This window comes from Tetranychus urticae, chromosome 2, assembly GCF_039701765.1.
Source record: "Tetranychus urticae isolate SD_2017Ah chromosome 2, NJAU_TeUrti_SD_1.0, whole genome shotgun sequence".
Classification (NCBI taxonomy): domain Eukaryota; kingdom Metazoa; phylum Arthropoda; class Arachnida; order Trombidiformes; family Tetranychidae; genus Tetranychus; species Tetranychus urticae.
This window is the reverse complement of record NC_142959.1, coordinates 18,815,651-18,838,513: the sequence shown is the minus strand read 5'-3', so window position 1 is coordinate 18,838,513 and position 22,863 is coordinate 18,815,651. Positions and strand designations below refer to the sequence as shown.

General features: G+C 32.1%; 6 protein-coding genes across 7 annotated transcripts; 4 read left to right on the top strand and 2 right to left on the bottom strand.

Moving 5' to 3' along the window:
- The first annotated feature begins 115 nt into the window (after positions 1–115).
- Positions 116–2,034, top strand: Not10 (CCR4-NOT transcription complex subunit 10). Its single transcript, XM_015938995.3, has 2 exons — positions 116–719; positions 794–2,034. Exons 1-2 carry the CDS (start codon positions 220–222, stop codon positions 1,896–1,898), a joined length of 1,605 nt encoding a protein of 534 aa, XP_015794481.2. The 5' UTR covers positions 116–219; the 3' UTR covers positions 1,899–2,034.
- A 270-nt stretch (positions 2,035–2,304) lies between these two features.
- On the top strand, positions 2,305–4,280 carry LOC107371743 (serine/threonine-protein kinase Nek7). Its single transcript, XM_015939896.3, has 4 exons — positions 2,305–2,466; positions 2,602–2,736; positions 2,923–2,995; positions 3,220–4,280. The coding sequence occupies exons 1-4, from the start codon at positions 2,446–2,448 to the stop codon at positions 4,134–4,136; spliced, it is 1,146 nt and encodes a 381-aa protein (XP_015795382.2). The 5' UTR covers positions 2,305–2,445; the 3' UTR covers positions 4,137–4,280.
- Positions 4,281–6,404: 2,124 nt separating this feature from the next.
- LOC107371831 (tetratricopeptide repeat protein 38) lies at positions 6,405–9,588 on the bottom strand. Its single transcript, XM_015939990.3, has 6 exons — positions 9,472–9,588; positions 9,335–9,412; positions 8,171–8,252; positions 7,740–8,097; positions 7,596–7,671; positions 6,405–7,530 (listed from the first exon to the last, which is right to left on the bottom strand). The coding sequence occupies exons 1-6, from the start codon at positions 9,502–9,504 to the stop codon at positions 6,754–6,756; spliced, it is 1,404 nt and encodes a 467-aa protein (XP_015795476.1). The 5' UTR covers positions 9,505–9,588; the 3' UTR covers positions 6,405–6,753.
- Positions 9,589–14,879: 5,291 nt separating this feature from the next.
- LOC107371850 (protein Aster-C-like) lies at positions 14,880–18,052 on the top strand. Of its 2 annotated transcripts, none has more exons than XM_015940009.3 (2): positions 14,880–15,462; positions 15,746–18,052. In XM_015940009.3, the coding sequence occupies exon 2, from the start codon at positions 15,965–15,967 to the stop codon at positions 17,861–17,863; it is 1,899 nt and encodes a 632-aa protein (XP_015795495.1). In that variant the 5' UTR covers positions 14,880–15,462; positions 15,746–15,964; the 3' UTR covers positions 17,864–18,052. The 2 variants fall into 2 exon arrangements, with proteins under 2 accessions (XP_015795495.1, XP_025018541.1); XM_025162773.2 differs by having other exon boundaries at positions 14,908–15,462; positions 15,619–18,052.
- An 829-nt stretch (positions 18,053–18,881) lies between these two features.
- Positions 18,882–20,126, top strand: 140up (RPII140-upstream gene protein). The gene is made up of 2 exons (XM_015940006.3): positions 18,882–19,244; positions 19,330–20,126. Exons 1-2 carry the CDS (start codon positions 19,028–19,030, stop codon positions 19,908–19,910), a joined length of 798 nt encoding a protein of 265 aa, XP_015795492.1. The 5' UTR covers positions 18,882–19,027; the 3' UTR covers positions 19,911–20,126.
- A 1,171-nt stretch (positions 20,127–21,297) lies between these two features.
- LOC107371702 (zinc finger protein ubi-d4) lies at positions 21,298–22,850 on the bottom strand. Its single transcript, XM_015939845.3, has 2 exons — positions 22,647–22,850; positions 21,298–22,421 (listed from the first exon to the last, which is right to left on the bottom strand). The coding sequence occupies exons 1-2, from the start codon at positions 22,694–22,696 to the stop codon at positions 21,347–21,349; spliced, it is 1,125 nt and encodes a 374-aa protein (XP_015795331.1). The 5' UTR covers positions 22,697–22,850; the 3' UTR covers positions 21,298–21,346.
- Positions 22,851–22,863: the final 13 nt, after the last annotated feature.

Sequence of the window (22,863 nt, the reverse complement as noted above, 5' to 3'; positions counted from 1 at the left end):
GAGAGATTCAGGGGTTACGCCATCTAGTAACAGTAAGTGCTTCTACAAACCAGTTTATTTCATGAAGATAGTTTTGGGTTTAGGTTTGCTTTTTTGAAGCTGTTTGAGGTTTATGTTGAGTATCTTGAGATCTGGTTTCCTAAAAATAAATCCTTAACCAACTTACCTTTATGTTTTTATAAATTAGTGAATGAATAAAAGATTCAATATTTATTTGTCATGGATTGTGATGATTTATCTGGTATACCAAATAATGAAAATGTTTCGGACAAGGAGCGTGATACTGCTCATCAAGCATTCTGTGACTACGAAGCCGGTCGATATAAGGAGAGTTTGAAACGCTTGGAGACTCTTAATGGTGATGATAAATCTGTTCAGTTTAATAGTAGTATTGTACAATTTTCTATTGACGGTGATGTTGACAGATTATTAGAAAATTTAACTTCCGATGATGAGCTTGATTTAGCCCAGCAGGTATGTGTTGATTTTAATCGAGCCTTGCTACTGGCTAAGTATAAAGGCAACTTTAAAGAAGCGATAAAAATATTGGAAAAAAGAGTATCACTGATAACAGATCCAATGGGCATTGTTGATGAAAGGACAACAATTAGACTCTGCCATCTACTAGCTGTTATTTATGTAGAGAGAAAGAAGGATCCATCTAAAGCACTGGCGTTGCTCCAATTTTTAGGAGATAAATTTGATAATCCGCCTCATAGGTATGTTTTTCATTTATTTTTTAGAAATTTTATGTTGTATCTATATCAATTTGTTTATATTTTCCCCACTGTAGGTTGCAACAGCTGAAAGCACTATGTTACCTCCAGATGCGATCAACCAAAGCAGCCAAGAAGGAACTCAAGTCGATCAACGGCGAGCCACTACTCCGATCTTATTTAGAACTGCAAAGGAGTAACTGCAAGAAGACCTTAAAGACTTTTGCGTCATGTTCAAAAGAAAACCCATATTACATCAACAACGAAGCCGTCATAAACTTCTGCATGGGAAAAAAGAACACAGCAGTGCATTTGCTTAGTAAACAGATAAACAACCTGCCACCAGAAACTGTATACAACTATGGACTGATGAATTTATTTACCGGTAATCTTAAAAATGCCTTCGAAGCTTTCAAGAAATGTTTACTTTATTTTAAGAAGAACCCAAGACTTTGGTTAAGGATAGCGGAATGTAAATTAGAAGAACTATCAAGAAACAAAATCGAAGATTTTGATATTGTAAAAAGGAAACAAGATATGATATTGGGTTACGCTGATGATGGTTTACATCGTAAGATGATTTTCCAGGGATGTAATGATAAAATTATAGACAAAGAGAAATTGCTTTTCATTAGAAAATGCCTTCTCCACAGCCTTACATTAATTCAAAGCGACACAGAAAGAGATTTTTATCCATCCAATTACCCATCAGAAGTGGAGCTAAAAAGATTGACGATATCCATACTGCTTGAACTATCATATGTAAATCTATGTCTTCATAATTTTTCTTATGCTCACAAGTATGCTGTTGAAGCTTTAGACTTGTCCCCTGAATCCAATCAAAAATGCCTTGCTCATCTTTATGCAGGTGAAGCTTTAGTCTGGTTGGACAGTATAACGGAAGCTATTACTCATTTTTCTGAATCAACATCAAATCCACCTGAAGAAGGAACGGTATACAAAGCTGTACTTTGTTATAACCTTGCTGTCGCATACACATTAAGAGGTGAATTCAGTAAAGCATCTGAAACACTTCGATTACTTAGAAATATCCAGCCTCAGTCAAACAAACAAGTGTTACCTATTCAATTTATCGTTTTAGCCATATATATTCAGTTGGCCCAAGGATATGTTGACTCTGCCAAATCTATAATTAAACAGCATCTTACCCAGTATCGATGAAATCGTGAACTGTACAAATGTTTATATCTATCTCTTTTTCGCTTTACTTCCTTGTGATCAATAACCATCGTTAACAATGTATTGATAATGTATTTTTATCGTTAAATTTATTAAAAACTTGAATCAAATTTAATAATTTAAAGTCTTATTTCAGTAAATTCAGACTAAATAATAAAACTTTGATCAAACTCTAAAGTACTGAACTTTAAGTCAGAATCTGAACCCAAAAGTTAACCCAAACCAGCAAAAAAACTGGTTAATTGAACAATATACTTGCCACTAGATGGCATAATATCAAGATATTTGTTCTCTTTAGTATTCCTAGGTGGTGCTTTAAAAATACCCTAAACTTATACATTGATTGATTAATTAAATAAGATTTAATATTAAATCGTTAATACATCGTTACTTTGAGTAAGAAGAAAGTCATTGGAAATTAACTAGCCCTTTAAATTTTTGGAATTGTGAAATTGCAGTTATAGATTATTGATTGTTTAATTTATATTTATTGTATTTAAACTCTTAAATCAACGTAAGTGATCATATAATGAGTACCGGTTCCTTAGTGGTAAGTTTCAATTTGATTTACTATTCTTTTCTTCCCTTTAACGTTTAAATTAAGAAATGCAATTACTACCTATTCTTTATCACTAAATTATATTACGTCTTAGTCTAATAGTTGGGATTTCTCTTCATTTCATAGGACAAGATTCAGCATCAAAGGGCTGATGGGCCTTCTGATCTTGATCACTGGAATGCAAATAAAATTGGTCATGGTGCAAGAAGTCCCAATCATTTAGCTGTCCCCAGTGCTGTCGATCCTTGGTCAATTGTGGAGGTTATTTTTTGCTTTTCTTAGATCTCTACCTTTTACCTCAATCCTTTCAATTTGTGATTTATCTTGATAGTATTTTAATGATAACTCTTGTAAAATTCGACCATCCTTATAGTTGGCGCAAACATCAGAGAGTTTCGTTAATGTTTTTCCTGATTTCATTTCCTTTGACTCAAATATTTTCTCTAGGTTACGTCCGGTGAATTGAAAAATGAGCCAGCTCAGAATCGTTTAGGCCAAGTAACGATCACAGATCATCATGGTATGTATTTTCCCTGACTAATAATTTTAGGCTCTCATGCACATAGCCTCTCCCTCTTACTTATCATCTCATCAATCGAGCTCTAGCTCATCCTTTCAAATTAAATAGATTGATTACATTCTACTCTCATTCTAATATCTAATCATTTTCAGTGCACCTGATACTTTTTTAATGTTTTTGTGCTTTAATTAATCTTTATTCAATTATGTTCCAAAATTTTGAAGCTATCAGTGCCAGTGGAAGTGGAGGCCAACACCAACAGAATCGGGATAAAAGTCCAATCATTGGTAAATTGGACAATTTTGAAATAATTGAGAAGATTGGAAGGGGACAATTTTCCATTGTCATGAAAGGAGTCTGTAAACAAACAAATCAACTGGTTGCTCTTAAAAAGATTTCCATTTTTGATATGATGGACTCTAAATCACGACTCGATTGTATTAAAGAAATCAACCTTCTACAGCATCTTGATCATCCCAACATAATCAAATATTTGGCATCATTCGTTGAAAACAATGAGCTTTACATTGTCCTTGAGTTAGCTGATGCTGGTGATCTTTCCAGATTGATAAAATATTTCAAACGAGAAGGTAAATACATACCTGAGAAAACAATATGGAATTATTTCGTTCAAATTTGTGGAGCTTTGGATCATATGCACTCTAAAAGAGTGATGCATCGAGACATTAAACCAGCCAACGTTTTCATTACATCTCAAGGAGTAATCAAATTGGGGGATCTCGGTTTGAGTAGATTTTTTTCAACACGCACAAATGATGTCCATTCTCTAGTTGGAACACCTTATTATATGTCTCCTGAACGAATTCACGAGGCAGGTTATAATTTTAAATCTGATATCTGGTCATTAGGATGTCTTCTATACGAAATGGCTGCACTCCAATCACCATTTTACGGGGAAAAACGGAACCTTGTTTCTTTGTGCAAAAAAATTGAAAACTGTGATTACCCTCCTTTACCCAGTAACCTTTACTCTAAAGATTTAAGATGCTTAATCGCTGCTTGTCTTAATCCTGATCCTGCTAAAAGACCTGAGATTCACGAGATTTATAAGATTGCCCGAAATAAGACGACATTATCAAACAAACCATTCAAACGACTTTGTAACCTGTTTTCTAAGTAACCAGTATCATAGATGCCTTTTAATCCAATTCAACTTTTACCTCATAAATTTATATCCATTGATTCATCCAGCCAAACCTCAAAGAAATTATGCTGACAAACTAGTCATATAATATACATTTATATATAAACATATTTTCGTTAATTCCGTCATTATCACCATTAATTGATGAATACATGGAACAAAAACTCGCTTCAAGACCAATTTACCACTACTACCAGCCTTTAATATAACACTTTGCTGTTGAGCAAGTAAAGTATTAAAGTCAAAGGTTGATAGGTTATAATTAGTTGAGCAATAGATTAGCTTTGATTTTTAATGGAAAATATCTCCATGTTTAAAGATGACATCAGTTTAGATTACATTTGATCAGATGGAATACAATTGAACCCTAAATGATCCTGGGAGAGAAAAAGCGAAACCATTTTTAATCATTTTGCTCTCTGCTGTTGGTAGCTGTAAATATATAAATAAACCATGTTTAAAGATGGCATCAGTTTGATTACATTGTTAGAAAAACGAGAGAGGATAAAATAATTGAAACTAATTGATGATGAGAGAGGAAAAGCGAAAGCATCTATAATCAGTAAATGAACTGATAGACCTCCTGTAAATGACTAAATTTCAGATTTAATACTTGAACAGCTAGAACCATATTTAACGAGAGATGATCAAAATGAACAGAAAGAAAACCTTTTTGAAAGTCTTACAATTGTAAGTTCAATTACTCTTCAGTGGTTAATATTTTACGTTAAAACTGAACTGTTAAACTCTAATCTTTGAATCAGACTGATAACAGAATAATCCTGATTATTGATCAAACATATATTACTAATTATCACAAGTATCTATCATGAAAATAGCATGAATAATGACACACACAGTCTGTTTGCGGAATTTAAATCAATGTTTCAAATCACAACTTTCGAGCAATAGCAATCAAATTGAAATATTAAACACTAAATGTTGATCAATTCAAGTCATATGGTTAATAGTGTTAACTTTCACCAATCATTGTGATTTAAAAGCTATTTTTAGAGTTTATGCTTTGAAAATAGTCAAACGAAGTCTCATTTTGAGAGGTTTGAGACTCAACCTTTGAGTAAAACCGTTGACTGTAGTCAGCCATATTTGTTTGCTATCCAATCGAGGCAAGTACAAAAAAGCAAAAACACTTAACCATTAAACACGGATCTAATTTGACTCATAGTAATTGAACAGGGTTGCAGAAAACTTAATCAAAGTTGAGTTTTGTTCATGATGTAATTGACATTTACCACTTATATTAGCAAACAATTTTAAATAGATCGATATAAAAGAGTGAAAAGAAACTCGTTACAAGGTGAAAACACTTGGACCAATTCAACATGTTGAAATAAGATTGTTATACCTGTATCAATATCAAGTATTAAAGGAAATGCGAGAATAAAATTTAGAGTAAATTATATTAAAAATGAAGCAATTCAATTTTTCATTCTTACATGATTTATTCACTGATAGTACGATACTTAATTTGAGTAACTTCAATATTTCAAGGTTTTGTGCCAAGATAATAATTCGCGAACTGAAATTCACATTACAATCAAGAAAGTAAACTCTTAATATCTTTAATTGATCAACAATTTTGACTCAATCCTTTTATAACCTGGATATTTATTGACTGACTTTTGGCGTTATTGTTTGCTTGATTATTTGCATTTTTAGGTGTTATGTTGAAGAAAAGGCTGATATATTAATATTAATAGAACTGAACAAATTCATTATAAGTTATGGTATTTAGACAAAGGTAAAGCTCATAGCTTTAATCTGTTCTGCTTTTCAGATAAACAGACTTAAATAATTTAAGCCATCACGGGAAACAATCTAATCATATTGATTATTGATCAATCATCAGCCTTTTTTGCAAAGGTTTTCCTGGAAGAGTGTTTCATATTGAAAACACTGAGTTGATTAAGGTAGGAATAACCCAACAATCAATTTTATGGCAAATTTCTGGCCAGATTTCACAATTAACATGGAAGAAAACAAATGTGTGTAAACAATCAGACCAAAATCATCTGTTAACCAATAAATAATCATGTAAATTGGCAGTTATCAATTAGCAAAACTGTCAGTTGAGGTGTAGCACCTGATTAATCTATCTACGGTTTCAACGATTAAGATAAAAAGGTGTAAAATTAATATTTATCAAAAATTGAAACACACTTATAAATGAAACTGTCGGTTCTATTCCAGTTCACGATAACAAATGTTTGAAAGTTGGAATGATTAGTTTAAGAAAATTTAATAATTTATTTATTCAAACTCTATGACTGTATGAATCGATTATCAATAAATTGTTTTGTGATCAAACCCAATAGTATAAATTATGTGAAATTTATTAATTATGGAGTATCAAATGTTATTGTTGATATAAATGTTATCAAATTGATAAATTGTGTACAACACTCGTGAATAAACTGAAAATAACACAACTAAAAATAGTCAATCTATTTTTAACCGGCCATTTGTGAATTTGAAAACAATTTACTTGAAACAACTTGACCTTAGTGTCTTTCACATGACATCGTTGACTGGGAATCAGATAGAGCCATGTTAATCCAAAGACTTGATTATTTCAATTGCTTTTATTCAATTTTTGTAAAAGACTTGCAGTTAATTTACTGTTTGGTCGAAGACTTTCTCGCTCAAGTAATAAATGTTCAGCTAATTTTCGGTGCTCTTCTGATCCCGATTTAATAGCGGCAACTATAAGGATTTGATTAAAAAGATCCCGTTGAGCTTCACTGCCACCAAGATTCACAAGATCATATCTGATTGGCAACAATAATTCAACTGCATCACCAAACTTATCTCTATGATAACTGATGATAGCTGAAGCTAGAGATTTAACCATATTCTTGTTGATTGGTGCAAAATAGTCCATCTCTTCAAGGGATTCCAGGATCGTTTGAGCCATTGATTCGTTTCCACTATTACAACATGCTAGTAAATAATGAGCATCTTGGAAGGCACTTATTCGCTTATTTAAATGAGGAGAAACAGACTGATAAGCCGAAGTCCATTGCTTATTATAAGTGCTACCACAAGGAGCCGTAAGATTCAATCGAGTCAATAACGAGCAAATGTCTGCTAAATCAAGGCTATGCGGTGAATTTTCAATCCTATGAATCAAAACATTGTCTAGAATGTCAACTGCCTGCTCATAGTTATTATTTTCAATGTGTAACAGAGCTTTATGCCAATAATTATGACCAACAATTGTATTACAAATTTTCCAATCTTTTTCTGTTTTCTCCAAAAACTCAATTCCTTTATCGGTTTGAACCGTCATTTCATAGACATGAGTCAAAGCATGAGTTGCCCAGCCATCAGATGGATTCAACTCTAAAGCCTAAGGAAAAAATGAAATGAATTTTAAACAATTCATTTGACTTGATCAATGAAAATGGCAATCACCTTTAAAGCATGATGCTCTGCTTTTCCGAAGATATTTGTTTCACAGAACCCAAAACCGAGTAGTCCATGTAAATAGCTAAAGAAATGCAGAAAAAACAGAATTTTAATGATGCAAAAGGTTGAACAAATGGACAAAAGGTTTACCCTTTCAATGGAATATCCGAAGACTGCCAAAAAGGCAAAACTCGAGCCACTGTATCTCTTAAATGTCTACCAGTAAATGATCCACCGTCCAAATAAATGTCGTACAGAGTTTTCAAAGCATGTAGATCGGTTGGAAATGTAAGCAATATTTTCTCCCATTTATCAGTAGCTGCGATAAAATCACCACTTGCAAGGAGAAGTGTTGCTTCAACATGATCTTTCTCTCGAGGAGTCAAGTGCTTACTTGACGCATTTAATGAGGATAAAATATCAATATTAGCTTTCAAAATTGCACTATCACGGGGTGAGTGAAAAGTTGACAATATCATTAAATTGATTTGGAGACAGCGACCCAAAACTGTTAACAAACAAGAGTGGAATCACAATTTGTAATATTGATCAAGCTGAAAACAATCCAACAAATAAATTACCAAAATCGGGATCAGAATCAAACATTGAATTGAATGTTCCTTCCAATCCATTGAGAAGTGGATCATCATAGAAACCGACAATCTAGAACAGAAATCACTATAAATTAACATTTTGATTTGAATCGTTACAATTCTGGTGTATTAAACTGATTTACAGCCAATCACCTTAAAATTAAGCTACTTTTAAACGTATTTTCATCATTATTTGTTTGTCAGATCACTTGACTATTTAACTTTTTAAACATTAAAAACTAAAAATAAAGAGTATCAACTCAATAATAATTTACCAAAATTACCAAAATATAATTAACTTGCAATGAAATTAAACTACCAAATCCCACCTTATAAACCTTAAAAAATTTTCCGGTACTAATACTATCTGGTAGACATCTGGTATCATTAGGTAATTTGATACAGGGCGTTCTCATTTCAATATGTAACTGTTTGTTGTCATAGCTCAAGAAACATCAACGCAGAGGTTTTGGCAAGTTCATACACCTCCTGAAAGCTATCATATGGATAACGAAGTTTAGCTCGTTTTGTGGAAAATAGCAAATTACTGAAAATAACTCAAATACAAACAACATGTAAACAAATGAACTTGAATAATCTTGAGACCAAAGTCTTATGGTGGCTCGGAAAATTTTAATTCATAAGTACTATTATCTCTGAACTATGAAAACAAAAAGTGGATGAATTAAAACAGATTGTAATGAGCCTTGTATAGCGAAATGAAATTATCTTTGTCGGATTCAAACAAATCATTCGATACATGCATTTGTAAACATTTAATAGCATTCAATTATCAATTAATTATCAATTTTGCTTTGACATTCGCTTCAGGAAAATTTCTGATTCCATTGAATAATCCATCAAAATGTAGAAAGCAAAAAACACAGTTCATTAGCTTTTTAGCTTTGAAAACAAAGGTACAATCGCCTTTAAAAAGATCCACAATTTAACATTATATTTGTTCAATTTCTTGCAAGCAATTCATATAATCCAATGTAAGTAGCTATGAAGGATTCAGGATTATTTACTGGAATCAGATATTCTCAAATGCAAATGTGATTAGATTGGCTCATTATAATGATTTTTGTCAATCTGACAAACATAATATCATTTTGACGTCGGACTTTTTCAAGTTTAAAAAGCTTTACTAACCTGTGTTAAAGCTGCGTCATACATCTTACAGGCCTGATTTGAAGGTGATGACAAAGGTAAACCTTCGTAGCTCCATTCCTATTGTATTGGATGAAATAGCGTTAATGAAAAGGTACAAAATTACTTGAATAAATTACCATAATTCCTCTCCAATGTTCCCTTTTGTCCATCTTGATTGGCCTCCAAGTATTTCAAGATTTTCAACAAAAATCAACAAAACAAAATAATTTGATGTGTTTAAACTGTTTGGGTTAAAATTATAAAAAGGTTCAAGTTGTATTGGAAATGATTATCATTGAATGGGAAGTCTTAATTAATAATGATAAAATGCGCTTGTTATTACGATCACCAAGAAAGGCGTAACCAAAACATTATCGTAAATCTTGCCTGTTGATTCTCTGATTTACCAAGATTAGATTAAAGGTTTAATGAAAGATTTCAAAACGTTCAGATGGTATCGACTCAGATTTTACCAAACAAACTCTGTGGGATCATAATTGGCACCAAACACAGGACTTTTTATCTCCCATAGGAAGTGTTACAAACCAGCATGTAATTGCTAACGATTGAACTTCAAACTGATCAAAGCGATCATTATTTCCCGATTGATAGTTAACTCGTCCCTTCTTCCTCGCTGTTTGATTGTTCAATATTTTCAGCGTTTCGTGTGGGCTGGTGTATGGTTTAATTTCAAGTAGGACTCTCTATGGTATAACTGTTGAGTCTTTGCTGTCCAAAGAAGATGTAAAACTTAAATGTCGTTTGTAAAGCTGTCAAAACCATTTTAGTTTATTATAATTGAATCTAAAGCTATGCAAACATGTTTAATTAACTAAATTAGAGAAATTAGTAAATTATGTTTCAATTTGAAGGATAAAAAGGCGAAATTACTTCGAGTTGAAAAATGAATAGACAACAGCAAACTATCATTTCTTACTTGTCAAGGAAATAATGATCTTTAGGTTGTTTTGAGTTACAACGGCTCATTGGTTTTGCATACAATAGACCAGAATTTCAATTTTACTGATAAATTGTCCTTCTGTAATGTTTTATTTATAATAAACATAAATTAGCTACAATAATTAAATATAATCTAATAATTTTTGTTTTCATATTGTAAAGTTGGAATGAAAAAGTGAGTGTTGTTGCTATTAAAATAAAAAGACACAATAAACACAATTGTCACGTTTATACACAAATGCTGAAAGAAAAATGGTCGAAAATTGATTTCTTTCAGATCAAGTTCATGATAGTTTGTAAGAAAATAAGAACTGAATCCATTTGTACGACTTATAAGTTCCTCTGATCAATAGTTTTTGAGGAAATCGTGAATTTTGAAACAGCGATCGCTGTTTGTACAGCTATGGAAGCAGATTTTGGCATAAAACACTAGTTTACTAATGTAATTTTCAATGAAGAATCAGAAAATGCATTTATTTAGACAAATAAAATCTTCGTTCTCCAGTAAAGCACATGAGTTCGATTTGCGTTTAAACCGACTTTTTTCAGTGACTATAAGAGTTAAAGGACTCAAACTTATAATTAGTGCATAAGAATTGTTTGTGAACATAATGTATTGAATACTTTTGTCGAGCTATTAACAGTTCTAAAGATATAGACCATTGGCCTGAAAACTTTGGTCCTCAATATTTCGAGAATGATAACATTTACGAGCACTATTCTTTCACCAAATTAATCCTTTACTAATAACTAATTCAATGCAATTCAAAAACTTTCCATTTGCGCGCTTTTATCATGATTTTTGGCCTTTAAATGTTCTAGAAACAGCTTATTTAACAAAACAAACTCATCTTAACCCATTTCTTGTTAAATAAAACAATTTTCTGGTTAAACTGTCAAACATAATGCAAAGAATGCTGCCAAAGGCTCGATAATTTGAGTAATGAGTTGAGACTTGGTGGGGTTTGTAGAGGCGTAAGAACTGAATCCATTGGTGCTATTGAATAATTGTTCAGATGACCAGTTTTCGAAAAAATCAAAGTCAAAGTTGAAACTTCGGTCGACTTTTGTACAGTTATGGAAGCCCATTTTTTCATGAAACTATATTTAAATGATGTAGATTTTGATGATGAACCAGAAAATGCATTTATTTGTCCAAATAAAATCTTCGTTCGCCAGTATAACACATAAATTCGATTTGCATTTAAAACGAATTTTTTCTGTGGCCAAAAAAGTTAGAGATCTGATACTTCCTACTAGTACATAAAAATTGATTGTTAACACAATGTGTTGAATATTTCTTTCAAGATACCAACAGTTCCTTAGATTTTGGCCATTGACCTGAGAACTTTGGTCCTTAATATTTCGAGCATGATAGCGCCTACGATCACCATTCTTTGACTTGACGCTAGATTCTGTCATAGGCTATAAGCTGATATGACTCAATGCTGTATAAATTCATTTAACTATGAATAATCTTATAATACATAAGCTTTGTGTTTAAGAAACCTATTATCTTTTAAATAAAGTTTCAAATCTGACAACATCATTCATAAAATGCTATAACTATTTTTGTACAATCTTGAATGATATAATGCTGCAGTATATAATAGCCCATAGTGAAATCTAATAATTAGCCGAAGAATGATCACTGTAGATTAAGCCATTCTCGAAATATTGAAGCTTCAAGTTTTTTAGCCTAATGGCCGAAATCAAAAGAATTATTGATAAAATGAAAAAAGGACATAAACCATGGTGTTAGCAATCAATTTTTATGTACTAGTAGGAAGTATCAGATCTCTAACTTTTTTGGTCACAGAAAAAATTCGGTTTAAATGCAAATCGAACTTATGTGTTTTACTGGAGAACGAAGATTTTATTTGGACAAATAAATGCATTTTCTGGTTCATCATCAAAATCTACATCATTTAAATATAGTTTCATGAAAAAATGGGCTTCCATAACTGTACAAAAGTCGACCGAAGTTTCAACTTTGACTTCGATTTTCTCAAAAACTGGCCATCTGATAAATTATTGAATAGCACCAGTGGATTTAGTTTTTACGCCCCTACAAACCCAATAAGTCTCAACTCATTACTAAAATGTTCGAGCCTTTAGCAGCATTCTTTGCAATATGTTTGACAGTTTAACCAGAAAATTGTTTTATTTAACAAGAAATGGGTTAAGATGAGTTTGTTTTGTTAAATAAGCTGTTTCTAGCACATTTAAAGGCCAAAAATCATGATACAAACGCATAAATGGAAAGTTATTTAAATGCATTGAATTAGTAATCAGTAAAGGATTAATTTGGTGAAAGAATAGTGCTCGTAAATGCTATCTTTCTCGAAATATTGAGGACCAAAGTTCTCAGGTCAATGGCCTAAATCTGCAGAACTGTTAATAGCTCGACAAAAGTATTTAATACATTATGTTCACAAACAATTCTCTTGCACTAATTATAAGTTTGGTTCCTCTAACTCTTATAGTCACTGAAAAAAGTCGATTTAAACGCGAATCGAACTTATATGTTTTGCAGAAAACAGAAAAGTTTACTTTTCAAAATAATTGAATTTTCTGGTTCTTTATTAAAAATTACATCAGTAAACTAGTGATTTATGAAAAAATCTCCTTTGATAATTGAACAAAAAACATTTGAATTCTCAACTTGGAGCTCGATTTTCGAGAAAACTATTCATCAGAGAAACATTTCATCCCTTAAATCGATCCAGTTTCGATGTCTCTACAGACTAATAGAGTCTTTTGTCCATTCGGGTCAGTTGTCCTAATTGTGTTTTCTTAGTAAAAACCAAAAATGAGATTTCAAGCTCAAGCCAAAGTCTCAACCTTTTAACCAGTCTTAAAACCTAATCTATTGACCCAATAACTTCAATTCCCTATCAATTCATCAGTGTCCATCATCATTTAGTCCAGTAATGTCCCTTGAATAGCAGAAAAGGTCGCAATACACAATTTTATAGCTCAAATCATTGTTTTTTGAACAGTGTTCAATAACCTTTACACCAATTCATCGCAAAATTTCCTCTGTAAATTACAGTCTACAATTACCATTATTATTACATTGGATATTACAGTGTATCATAATTATGTGAAGGTTCAACGTATTGTTGATGTCGATCATTAAATATCATTTGATTCTGTGTAATTTAACTGGTAGTACAAGAAAGATTTAAAATGATTGAAGTCATCAAGACTTGAGGGGTAAGACATTTTTGGTAAGCATGAAAAACAAAACATGACAAACTTCCTGGTTAACAACACAAAAATCAATAGATTATGTATTGTTTATCATTGAAAACACGTCAATGATTCAGGGAAACCCTCAGGATTCAATAGTCAACTCGGTACTCAATATAATTGAAGTGATTAAAGTAATCCAAGCAATTTAAGTGAAAATATAATACATGTTATTTACATCTATTAACGTGAAAGTTGAATAATTGGATACCTTGAATAAGACAAATTGAACAAATTGTTTCCTTTCGCATTGATTGACTTAATTTGCTATTTTTTGTTGACATAATCAACGTAACAAAGTCTCAAATTGTTCAAAGATGATTCAAGTAATCAGATTGTTGAAACTGAACAAGTCAATTGTTAAGATTGAACAACAACTCTATCATAACCTCTGTACGTTACAATATTTAATTTTAAATTCATTATTGACTTTAAGGTTGTCCAATCATTGATTTCAGTTCCACTCTAACCATTGTTTATCATGAATTGCGTGTCAACCTTAATGATAAACATTCAATGCATAAATCTATTGAATTAAAAATACCAAGTTCAATTGTGTTAACCTTTTCATTCGCAATTGTAATTTTCTGTGACTTCAAAGGCAATATTCACATTGAAATCTGGTCAACAATCAGATAATTAAGAAGCCATTGAAACATTAATAATGAACAATATGGTTTCTTTAAAAAGCTAATGATTAAGGTTTAACCCAAATTGATTTGTGATTCAGCATAAGTTAACCTAAAAACTGGTTAATATGAAAGCTGTTTTGTTCAAAGGTTTTCTTGAAACCAAAGGTTTGATTGTTCAGATGATTCAAATTGTTTAATTAAATGGTTCATCAAATGGATGAATTCAACTGTTCATGAGTCGTGAACGAAGATTTTAAAGATTTAAATTCTGCTCTAATTAGGACTTGATTTGGTTGATTGTTGAGAAAGTTATTTGCTTTTCATCGCATTCATTCACTTTTACTTGTTCAGTTTTCTGGTTAACCTTTTTACCCATTTCTTTGTTTTAACCAACATTAACAGCAATGTAATAAATAGCCTTTTAATATACTTTCACATTTTAACGGTTAATTTATCAATGATACTCATAATGCCAATAATGATTATTGTATTAGCGTGATCATTAGATTTTAAAAAAAGCCTTTTTTCCCATTTTATATAATTATTTACTGCCAATAATCAATTGATGTTTAAGTTTTGCTTCTGTTTTATTGATTATATCGCATTCAACTTAACCGTCATCACTTAACCAGGATAGACAGTTCCATTGCATTTGAATTTGGTTACCTAAGCAACCTTTACTCCCTTTACTTGTAAGTTTTCAAATAAAGGCTTGTATCAATGTAAAGTTTGTTTTTTCATTTTCTATCCCTTTAATTTTATTTTAACAATTCATTCATTGTTACATTTGATTTTAATCATGTTTAAGTCGCAACTTATCAACTAATAATGCGATTTGTGCTTAAAAGCGATTTACTGTTACAGTAATCTTGTGCCTTTGGTTTATTGTTATTTCCAAGTATTTAACAGGCTTTTTGTTAAAATTGTCCTGTGTAAGTGCGTCAGCAACGTCAATTTGTGGTTTCATCAAAATTAATTTGACCGTCATAGCTCTTCACTCCCATCTTATTATCATTGTGGAATCTACATAAATAAATCTGATTTAGTTATGAAAACACTTTCCAAACTTACCTGAAGATCTGTTCAGTTGGAAATCTGATGTTTTGCAAAACAACCTTGAATTGGAAAACACTTTTATCAAATATTCTTGTCCATTTTTAACTTTTTTTCGTATGTTTATTGTAAATTGAATGACAATTTTCTTATTAAGTAGCTAGTTTTTATCAACTTTTTACCATATAAACCGGTTCTTTTGATTCATTCGATAGCCATCTTATCCAGGTAACTATTTATTTTACTTGCCATCTCAAGATTTACTGACCTCTTCTTTAACCGCTAACACACGCTGTATCACCTTTAAGTATCTTCTGACTTCAGATTCTTGTTTTGCTTCTTTCCCTTTTCTTTTCTCTCTTCTTTCTATTTCACTTTGTTCAGAGAAAATTTGAACTGCAATCAACGGTTATTAAACCACGTAAACTTATTTCAGTTTTACATTAATTCACCAAACCGGTTCTTTTTACTTTTCTTTTTACTTTTGTATCTATCTGGTTCATTTTAAAAGAAAACCAAGATTGATTCAGGAAAGAACCAGTGAAGCATATCGTGTTACTTACCAAAAGACGTTTGTCAAAAAATTCATTTCATCAAATCAATATTAACCACGTAAATTTTTGGTTTCACCATCATCTGCATCAAGCTCAACTTTGATAAAAAGGACATTTACTGCAACCCTTTCCAGTGAATACTAATTTTAAGTTTAAATTTTACGTTTTCACTTTAAATGTGGCTGGTTAAGAATCGCTCTACTCTTAGTCCTCATTACTATAACGATGAAGTTACTTCACTAACGACAGAAGCCTCAACATATTCTGGATCATCTGATTACCAAGTTATTGACGAGATGATTAAACCACCTACTCAATGTGAATTGGTTTCCCGTGGAATTCAAACTATAGATAAAAGAGGAGCTAATTATGAAAACAAGATCAAAACAAAATCCTCAACAACTAAAAATTATGAAACCTTGTTTGGTGCTGAAATCGGTCCAAACGCTGGATTGATAGCAGATTTTTCTGGAGCCATATTACGGGATATGATCATCTCTGGACGTTTGTACATATCTTCAAGTCACTTGTGTTTTTATGGATCACTTTTGAAATGGGAAACTAAAATTGTGATTCCACTGAAGGAAATATCATCAATCGTTAAAGCTAAAACAATAAAAGTGATTCCTAATGCAATTCAAGTTGTCACAAGAACTGGAGATAAATATTTATTTACTTCTCTAGTCTCTCGTCAGAAAGTTTACTCGACTCTGGTCTCAGCTTGGACTGCTAATTTATCAAGACGTTTGACTAATTGTGATACAAATAACAACAAGACATCAGTGGACCCCTCTATTCGGAAATGTTACTCAAATCTAGAATCAGGATCAAAGCGTATAAATGATAACTCAAAAGAGATGAAATGCTCTACCAAGTCAAACAGAAAATACTTTTCAACTGGAGATTTAGCTGACATCAATGATACTAGGAAACCATGTTCAAAAGTAGAAGAAATAATTGCAGATGAATCTCCTAAATTTTGCAAACCTTTACGAGATCCATCATCATGTCCCTATCAAGAATCAAAATGCCTAGCTGATGTTGTTTTACCTATTAATTTGGATCGATTATTCGATATGCTTTTTACTAATTCACATTTCGCCTCTACTTTCGCTGAGAGCTTAAAACACGAGATCAATATAACCAGAGAATGGTGTACTCCTAGTGAAAGCGATTTAAAGGAATCTGACAAGCCAATCATTGGAGTAAGGCAATTCAGTCGACAAATGGTACTGGACTATACATTTGCCAAAAACATGTCAAGCGAAGAAACAATGTATCTTGAACATTTAGATTCATCAAATTATTATGGAATCAGATTGGTTTCTGAATCTGCAGGAGTTCCTTTATGCTCATTGTTTTATGTAGTTAATTACTTTTGTCTACATAGAACTGCTAATCCAGCTGAGACACATTTCCATTTCCATTATAAATTAGTTTTTAAATCAAGAGCCTGGGGATTCAAGTCTTTGATTGAAGATGGATCCAGAAAAGGTTGTCAAGATTATTGTGATGCTTGGATTAAAATGATGAAAAAATGGTCAACTGATTATCCTGAATCTGTTAGTAAAATTGGTTTATCCTCGCAATTAAAAATGTTTTGCCAAGACGATTCCTTCATCGACTCTAATCAAAATTTAAATAGTCAACCCTTAATACACGCTACGCAGCCCGTTGCTCAACTAAGTCTCCAAACTAATGCTGCTCAGCAATCCAATGTAAGCTCGACGGCATCTAATCAATGTGATTCTAATAGTCTTTCATCATTATCATCGGCGATGCCAGAAAAATCTACTTATAAAGCATCCAGCTCTGTCAGTTGTTCAAACTGTAAATCTTGTGATGACTCTCATGTAAATGATGTAATGAAAAACTTGAAACCATTCATTGTTTTTCTATTATTGTTAACTATAATCAATCTTTCTCTATTGTTGGTATTAATCAACAATCGTGCTATTTCTTCGTGTCCATCTAATCAAGTCTCGTCTCCAGCTCTGATTGGTCTATCAACTGCAGATGAAACATTTGAATCCTTATCAAATTATGCCTATCCATCTTTGGGATGCCATGGATGATGTTCAAATTTAGATCCGAAAAAATATAATTTTAATGGAGAAACTCATTACCAAAATTCATGGTTTTAGGTTTTATCTAATTGTTACATTTTTCAATTTGTATTTGCAATTTTCTCTTCTCAATTCACCATATTATCATGCAATGTAATATTATTACAATGTTTCTTAAATTAAATTGTTTTGCTGTTACTTGTTTTTTACTGTTAATAATGTACTTGTATTCACCTTTTTTAATTCTAATTTATTCATAATATGCCTTGACCTGAACTTGATTGTTGAACTTCAAAACTCGGAAGTACAACAATATCTTAAAAGGTCATGAGCTTAATCTTAAATTTTCACTCTTGCTCTTGTCGTTGAAATGAATTCACTTCTTCAAAGCCTTTCAGATGTACTCTTATCCCGAACAGTTCTTTCACCACCTGTATAGCCCCTTGAAACTGTTGATCTATCATCTAAATCCGACTCCTCTGAACTTTCATGTTAACATGTTGAATAAATTAGTAAATTAGTAAATCATTAGTAAACAGAATCGGACCTAGAATATAAATATATCTTTTTACCAGGATATACGCTAACAAACATGAATCGAAACAGGTTGTTTTAAACAGTGTTTCGGAGAAAGCTAGTTTTAGACGTTAGTCGATGAAGGTTTCGACTTACTGACTAAAAAAATTTTGATAACTGCTCGACTATTATCCGAATAAGAATTGAGCCAACTTGAGTGCAATGTGTGTCATTAAAATTGGTGTTGGCAACAATGTTACAATGTCCGATTCCCCTGTAAGTGAGTATTTTTTAGTCTATGGTGAAAAATTTATTGGGCTAAGAAAAAAAAGAGCGAATGACTGACCAACTTTGATGCTTACTACATAATAGATAATGTATTAATATAAGATGCTTCAAATTGCTTTAATATTGTCATACCACGTAATATTAATACAATTAATGAACAATTAATTATCGATATATTGTCGATAAACATCGATAGTTATCGATACTGTTGTTATTATCGTTAAACTCCAGAAGAGGGTTGTTACCAAAGATTAATAGCAATAAATTCAAAACATGTGAATATAATATAAAATGTAGATTCTAATTATTTAATTCATAACAGCTTTTAATTCATTTTGGTGCGAATTATATCGATTCTCATCTTCTCCAATGAGTGAGCCTTCAAATTCAACTCTTAGCGACAAGCCTACTAAGACTTTGCCCTTTCTAGATGAAGATGGTGTTTATCGTGTTAAAAGATTATACAGAGAAATTTTAAATGGTGAAGAAAGTGGAGAAGCTGGTTTCATCTGGAAAACCTGGTACCATTCAATGATAGCCGGTGGGATTATTGGTGCAACTATTGGTATGAGGCCTGTTTATAATGGTGATTATCAATTTGCGCAATTTTTTAATCTATGGTCATGCTAAATACTTTCCCATTTATAAATATCATGCTTTTATTTTTATAGACTTCAAAACAAGGTTCAACGAATATCAATTCCAGTCTAAAACTGCATATGCTCGGAAACTTGCCGACTGTACCCTGTCTACATGTATTCGAAATGGATTCAAATTCGGGTGGAGAGCTGGTTTATTAGCGTTGCTATTTTCTACCACAACTATTAATTTAGCAGTTTACCATAATGACATAAGATTTACTGACATGGTTTTTTCATTTGCTATTACCGGTGGAGTTTATACTTTTCATCGTGGACCTAAAGCTATGCTTGCTGGAGCAACGTTAACAGGTTTAGCGGGAATCCCTGTTGCAGGTTTATTCAAGGGTCTTCTCTGGGCAACAGATAGTACATATGCTGAGCTAAGCGATAAAGCACGTAGCCTTTATGATGCCCCTTATATAAAAAGGATGAAAAAAATTCAGAACACTGAGCAAAAGTGGCGAGAGGCGTCAGTTGAATACATAGATGATTACAAAAGCTATATTTATCATCAAAGAAGAGTTGACAGATTCGAAAAAATGGGAATCGTGGATGAATCGTTTGAAAATTTGAAACCAGGCGAGGCAAGGCCTCCTGCTTCCTTCAAATAAATGAGAAAAGGTTCGACTTTGAGGATAATTCAGTTTAAGTTATACCTAGTGATTAATATAAGTGCTCAAAATATGCATCATTAGCAATTTCACCTCAATTTTGAATTACAGGAAAAGAGGGAGAGAGCATTGATTGTTTAATTTTTCTTGTTAATACCGTCGATTGAGACAACATATTTGTATTCATTAAAATTATAAAAAAGTTGTTTCAATTAATTTAGAGTTGATATCGATGAGAACTAAGAAAAATATTGCGAGATGAGCTGCATTTTCTATTTTCATATAACCATAATAATTTGTAATCTAAATGAGTATGTGAAATTTGAGAGATGGATGAGAAGTGAGAGAAGACGAGAAGGTGATGTGGTGAAAGGGTGATGGGGAGATCTTTTGGCATTGTATGTATTGTAGATTATCAAATCAATAAAATCTTGACACCCAAGGTTTGTTGATAGAGCCATCACATCCAGACCTCTAATAAAGGCAAGGATAATCACATTTGAAATGGATTGTTCTTGGTAAATAAAAAGCGAGTTGCGAGTGATACTAATTCACAGGATTTGGAGGTATACCTAGTTGCTTTTGCATATTTTTGTCCTTTTTATCTTTCATTTAGATTAGTCTCGTGACTGTGATTTGATTTAAAAAATGAAAATGAAAAATCGTTCCATGTCCGGTACTTCCCTTAGCCTCAGAGATCTACAATGTGATGTACAATCTCTCATGGACATCCCAGACGTTTATCATCTTATCAACTTTCTAAGCAATCACAGCAAAGAATATCTATGAGTGCATCATGTTCTAGCAGTTCATTAACTGTTACACCGCCAACCACATTGATCGGCTCTTCATCATTAAAAAATCCATTTCCTGCGCGAAGCAAAAATGATCAGTAAACCAGAGAATAATTTGAAAGGAAAAAGGGAGAGATTATATTGATGATGGTGAAAAAATCGATTGAAAGTTGAGTCTCTCATTCTGTTTTCCTGCATCTTTCCCTTTTTTTCATTTTATCATTCAACTGTTTTCTTCTAGAAGACATGGCTTACTAATTTAACATCACTTTCAGCATCTTTCTCTTTCTTTCCTTTCTTTAGTTCATTGATCGGAAAGAGGGAAATTGAACTTAAAAACAATGTTTCTCTATATTTTCCTATCTTTCTCATTTTAGAGGATTCTAGTTTAACGGTTAAGAGAGATATAGTTTATGTTCAATCTTTCTCAATAAATCCTTTGTGCTTTGGAATTTTCTTTTTATCAACATATCAATCATATAACTATTAATAAAATGATACTCATTTTCATCATCCAGGGATTTTTTAGCATATTAAAAAGGAATATATGAAACTAAATATATGTTGAAGGAAATCAGTAATCCAACAAGCGATTATAAAATCAGGCAATTATTTATTTTGGTCAATGGTCAAAAAAATATTTCATGCAGACGAGAAAAGTGGATCATATAAAGGCCACAGAATATTTCTACAATTTGATGATAAATTTGATATCTCCAACGCACCCTCATCAGAGTCATGGTTAATGTTAGTCGATGACTTTCCTGTAGTGGAGTATTTTGGTGATAAAACAAAATTTGGTTGTTGATTTAGTTGATAGTTGATGGGTAAAGATCTTTGATCGTTTAAGCTCGATGCTGTCGGATTAATTTTTTCACGAAAATGCGAGTTACCTATGTGCCCCTGATAACTAGGTAACGATTGAGGATCGGATATTCCTGGACGAGATTGGCTAGGAATAATTACTAAAGATCTGGTTTTCATGTCATCCATACCACTTTTTCCTCTAGATGAGGTATAATCATTCTGGGCAGTTTGTCCATTCGACGACCCACTAGAGGATTCTCCATTGGAATTAGCATGAGAATGAGCGTAATGGTAGGAGAGCCCAGGCCTAGTTTTATATTTGATTCCACATAAATCACAGATATATGGTTTCTCAGCATCTGTATATTCACTGGCTTTTTTCCTTTTGGCATATTTTTTTCTCGTTTTCTTCTTAGTTCCTGGAGTATTATCATCATCTTCTTCAGTATCGGGATCATCAATATCAGCGAGTTCACTAATATCAGGTAGTGATTCTTCTGGTTCTCCTGAATTATCCTTGCTAGGGTCATATTTTTCACAAGAATCAGCATTTTCCAACTCAGTTGGATAGTCTATTGCACAATTGTCATTACTGTTCCCACTTGATGCTCCAATTACTTCATTTTTATCACTAACATTACATTCAAGGTTGATTTTGTTTGAAAAGATATCATTGAGCAGGTAACTTCGCCTAATTTTACGCCATCGACGAGTTGGATAACTGTATATTTGACCTTGATTGTGACCAGGCATCCGTTCCCATCGATTCATCCATAGAGTGCAATTATTTTGAGCAACACCAGTTTGTAAATCAATGAATGGCAGCCGGCTTGCTCTTTCAGCTATTAGCCTATTGTTATAATTTGATGATGTTTCGATTGCATCCTTGTATAGTGTGTCATTGAAAGCTCTAGAATCAATTAATAAAACCAAAGAAGTAAAGTAGAGAAAGATAAATCAATTATTCTGTTTAAAAATGAGCTTCAAAAAAATGATCAGTTTTACATTAAATAATAGTCAAAATGATCAATAAAAAAGAAGGATTGTCTCAAAAATAACTATCATTGATATAAGATTACAGGAATGATTAAATTTTCAATTTTTTCAAAGGATAATAATTAAAAATCGAACTTACTTTTCAATTTTTTGCATTAGCTGAGGTTTAGCTTTTAAAGAAACTGACATGATGATGATAATGATGAAGATAGTGAAGATGTTGGTAACAATTTATCCAATCCACTTTGATGTTAAATTAATTAGATGATAGATTACTAGATAGTGAATCTTATAAGGAAAAAGTGTCATTTTGCTCTGATTAAAAGTAATCTTCAAACGTACTGACAAGACTGTCA

Excerpts from the sequence above, each read along its gene's own strand:
- Not10 (XM_015938995.3), top strand. The coding sequence starts at position 220 with ATGGATTGTGATGATTTATCTGGTATACCAAATAATGAAAATGTTTCG. Across the intron at positions 720-793 it reads TTTGATAATCCGCCTCATAG|GTTGCAACAGCTGAAAGCAC; the intron begins GTATGTTTTTCA and ends TCCCCACTGTAG.
- LOC107371743 (XM_015939896.3), top strand. The coding sequence starts at position 2,446 with ATGAGTACCGGTTCCTTAGTG. Across the intron at positions 2,467-2,601 it reads TGAGTACCGGTTCCTTAGTG|GACAAGATTCAGCATCAAAG; the intron begins GTAAGTTTCAAT and ends TTCATTTCATAG. Across the intron at positions 2,737-2,922 it reads ATCCTTGGTCAATTGTGGAG|GTTACGTCCGGTGAATTGAA; the intron begins GTTATTTTTTGC and ends TATTTTCTCTAG.
- LOC107371831 (XM_015939990.3), bottom strand. The coding sequence starts at position 9,504 with ATGGACAAAAGGGAACATTGGAGAGGAATTATG. Across the intron at positions 8,253-9,334 it reads ATGACGCAGCTTTAACACAG|ATTGTCGGTTTCTATGATGA; the intron begins GTTAGTAAAGCT and ends TTTCTGTTCTAG. Across the intron at positions 8,098-8,170 it reads TGATTCTGATCCCGATTTTG|TTTTGGGTCGCTGTCTCCAA; the intron begins GTAATTTATTTG and ends GTTTGTTAACAG.
- LOC107371850 (XM_015940009.3), top strand. The coding sequence starts at position 15,965 with ATGTGGCTGGTTAAGAATCGCTCTACTCTTAGTCCTCATTACTATAAC.
- 140up (XM_015940006.3), top strand. The coding sequence starts at position 19,028 with ATGAGTGAGCCTTCAAATTCAACTCTTAGCGACAAGCCTACTAAGACT. Across the intron at positions 19,245-19,329 it reads TATGAGGCCTGTTTATAATG|ACTTCAAAACAAGGTTCAAC; the intron begins GTGATTATCAAT and ends TTATTTTTATAG.
- LOC107371702 (XM_015939845.3), bottom strand. The coding sequence starts at position 22,696 with ATGTCAGTTTCTTTAAAAGCTAAACCTCAGCTAATGCAAAAAATTGAA. Across the intron at positions 22,422-22,646 it reads CTAATGCAAAAAATTGAAAA|AGCTTTCAATGACACACTAT; the intron begins GTAAGTTCGATT and ends AATTGATTCTAG.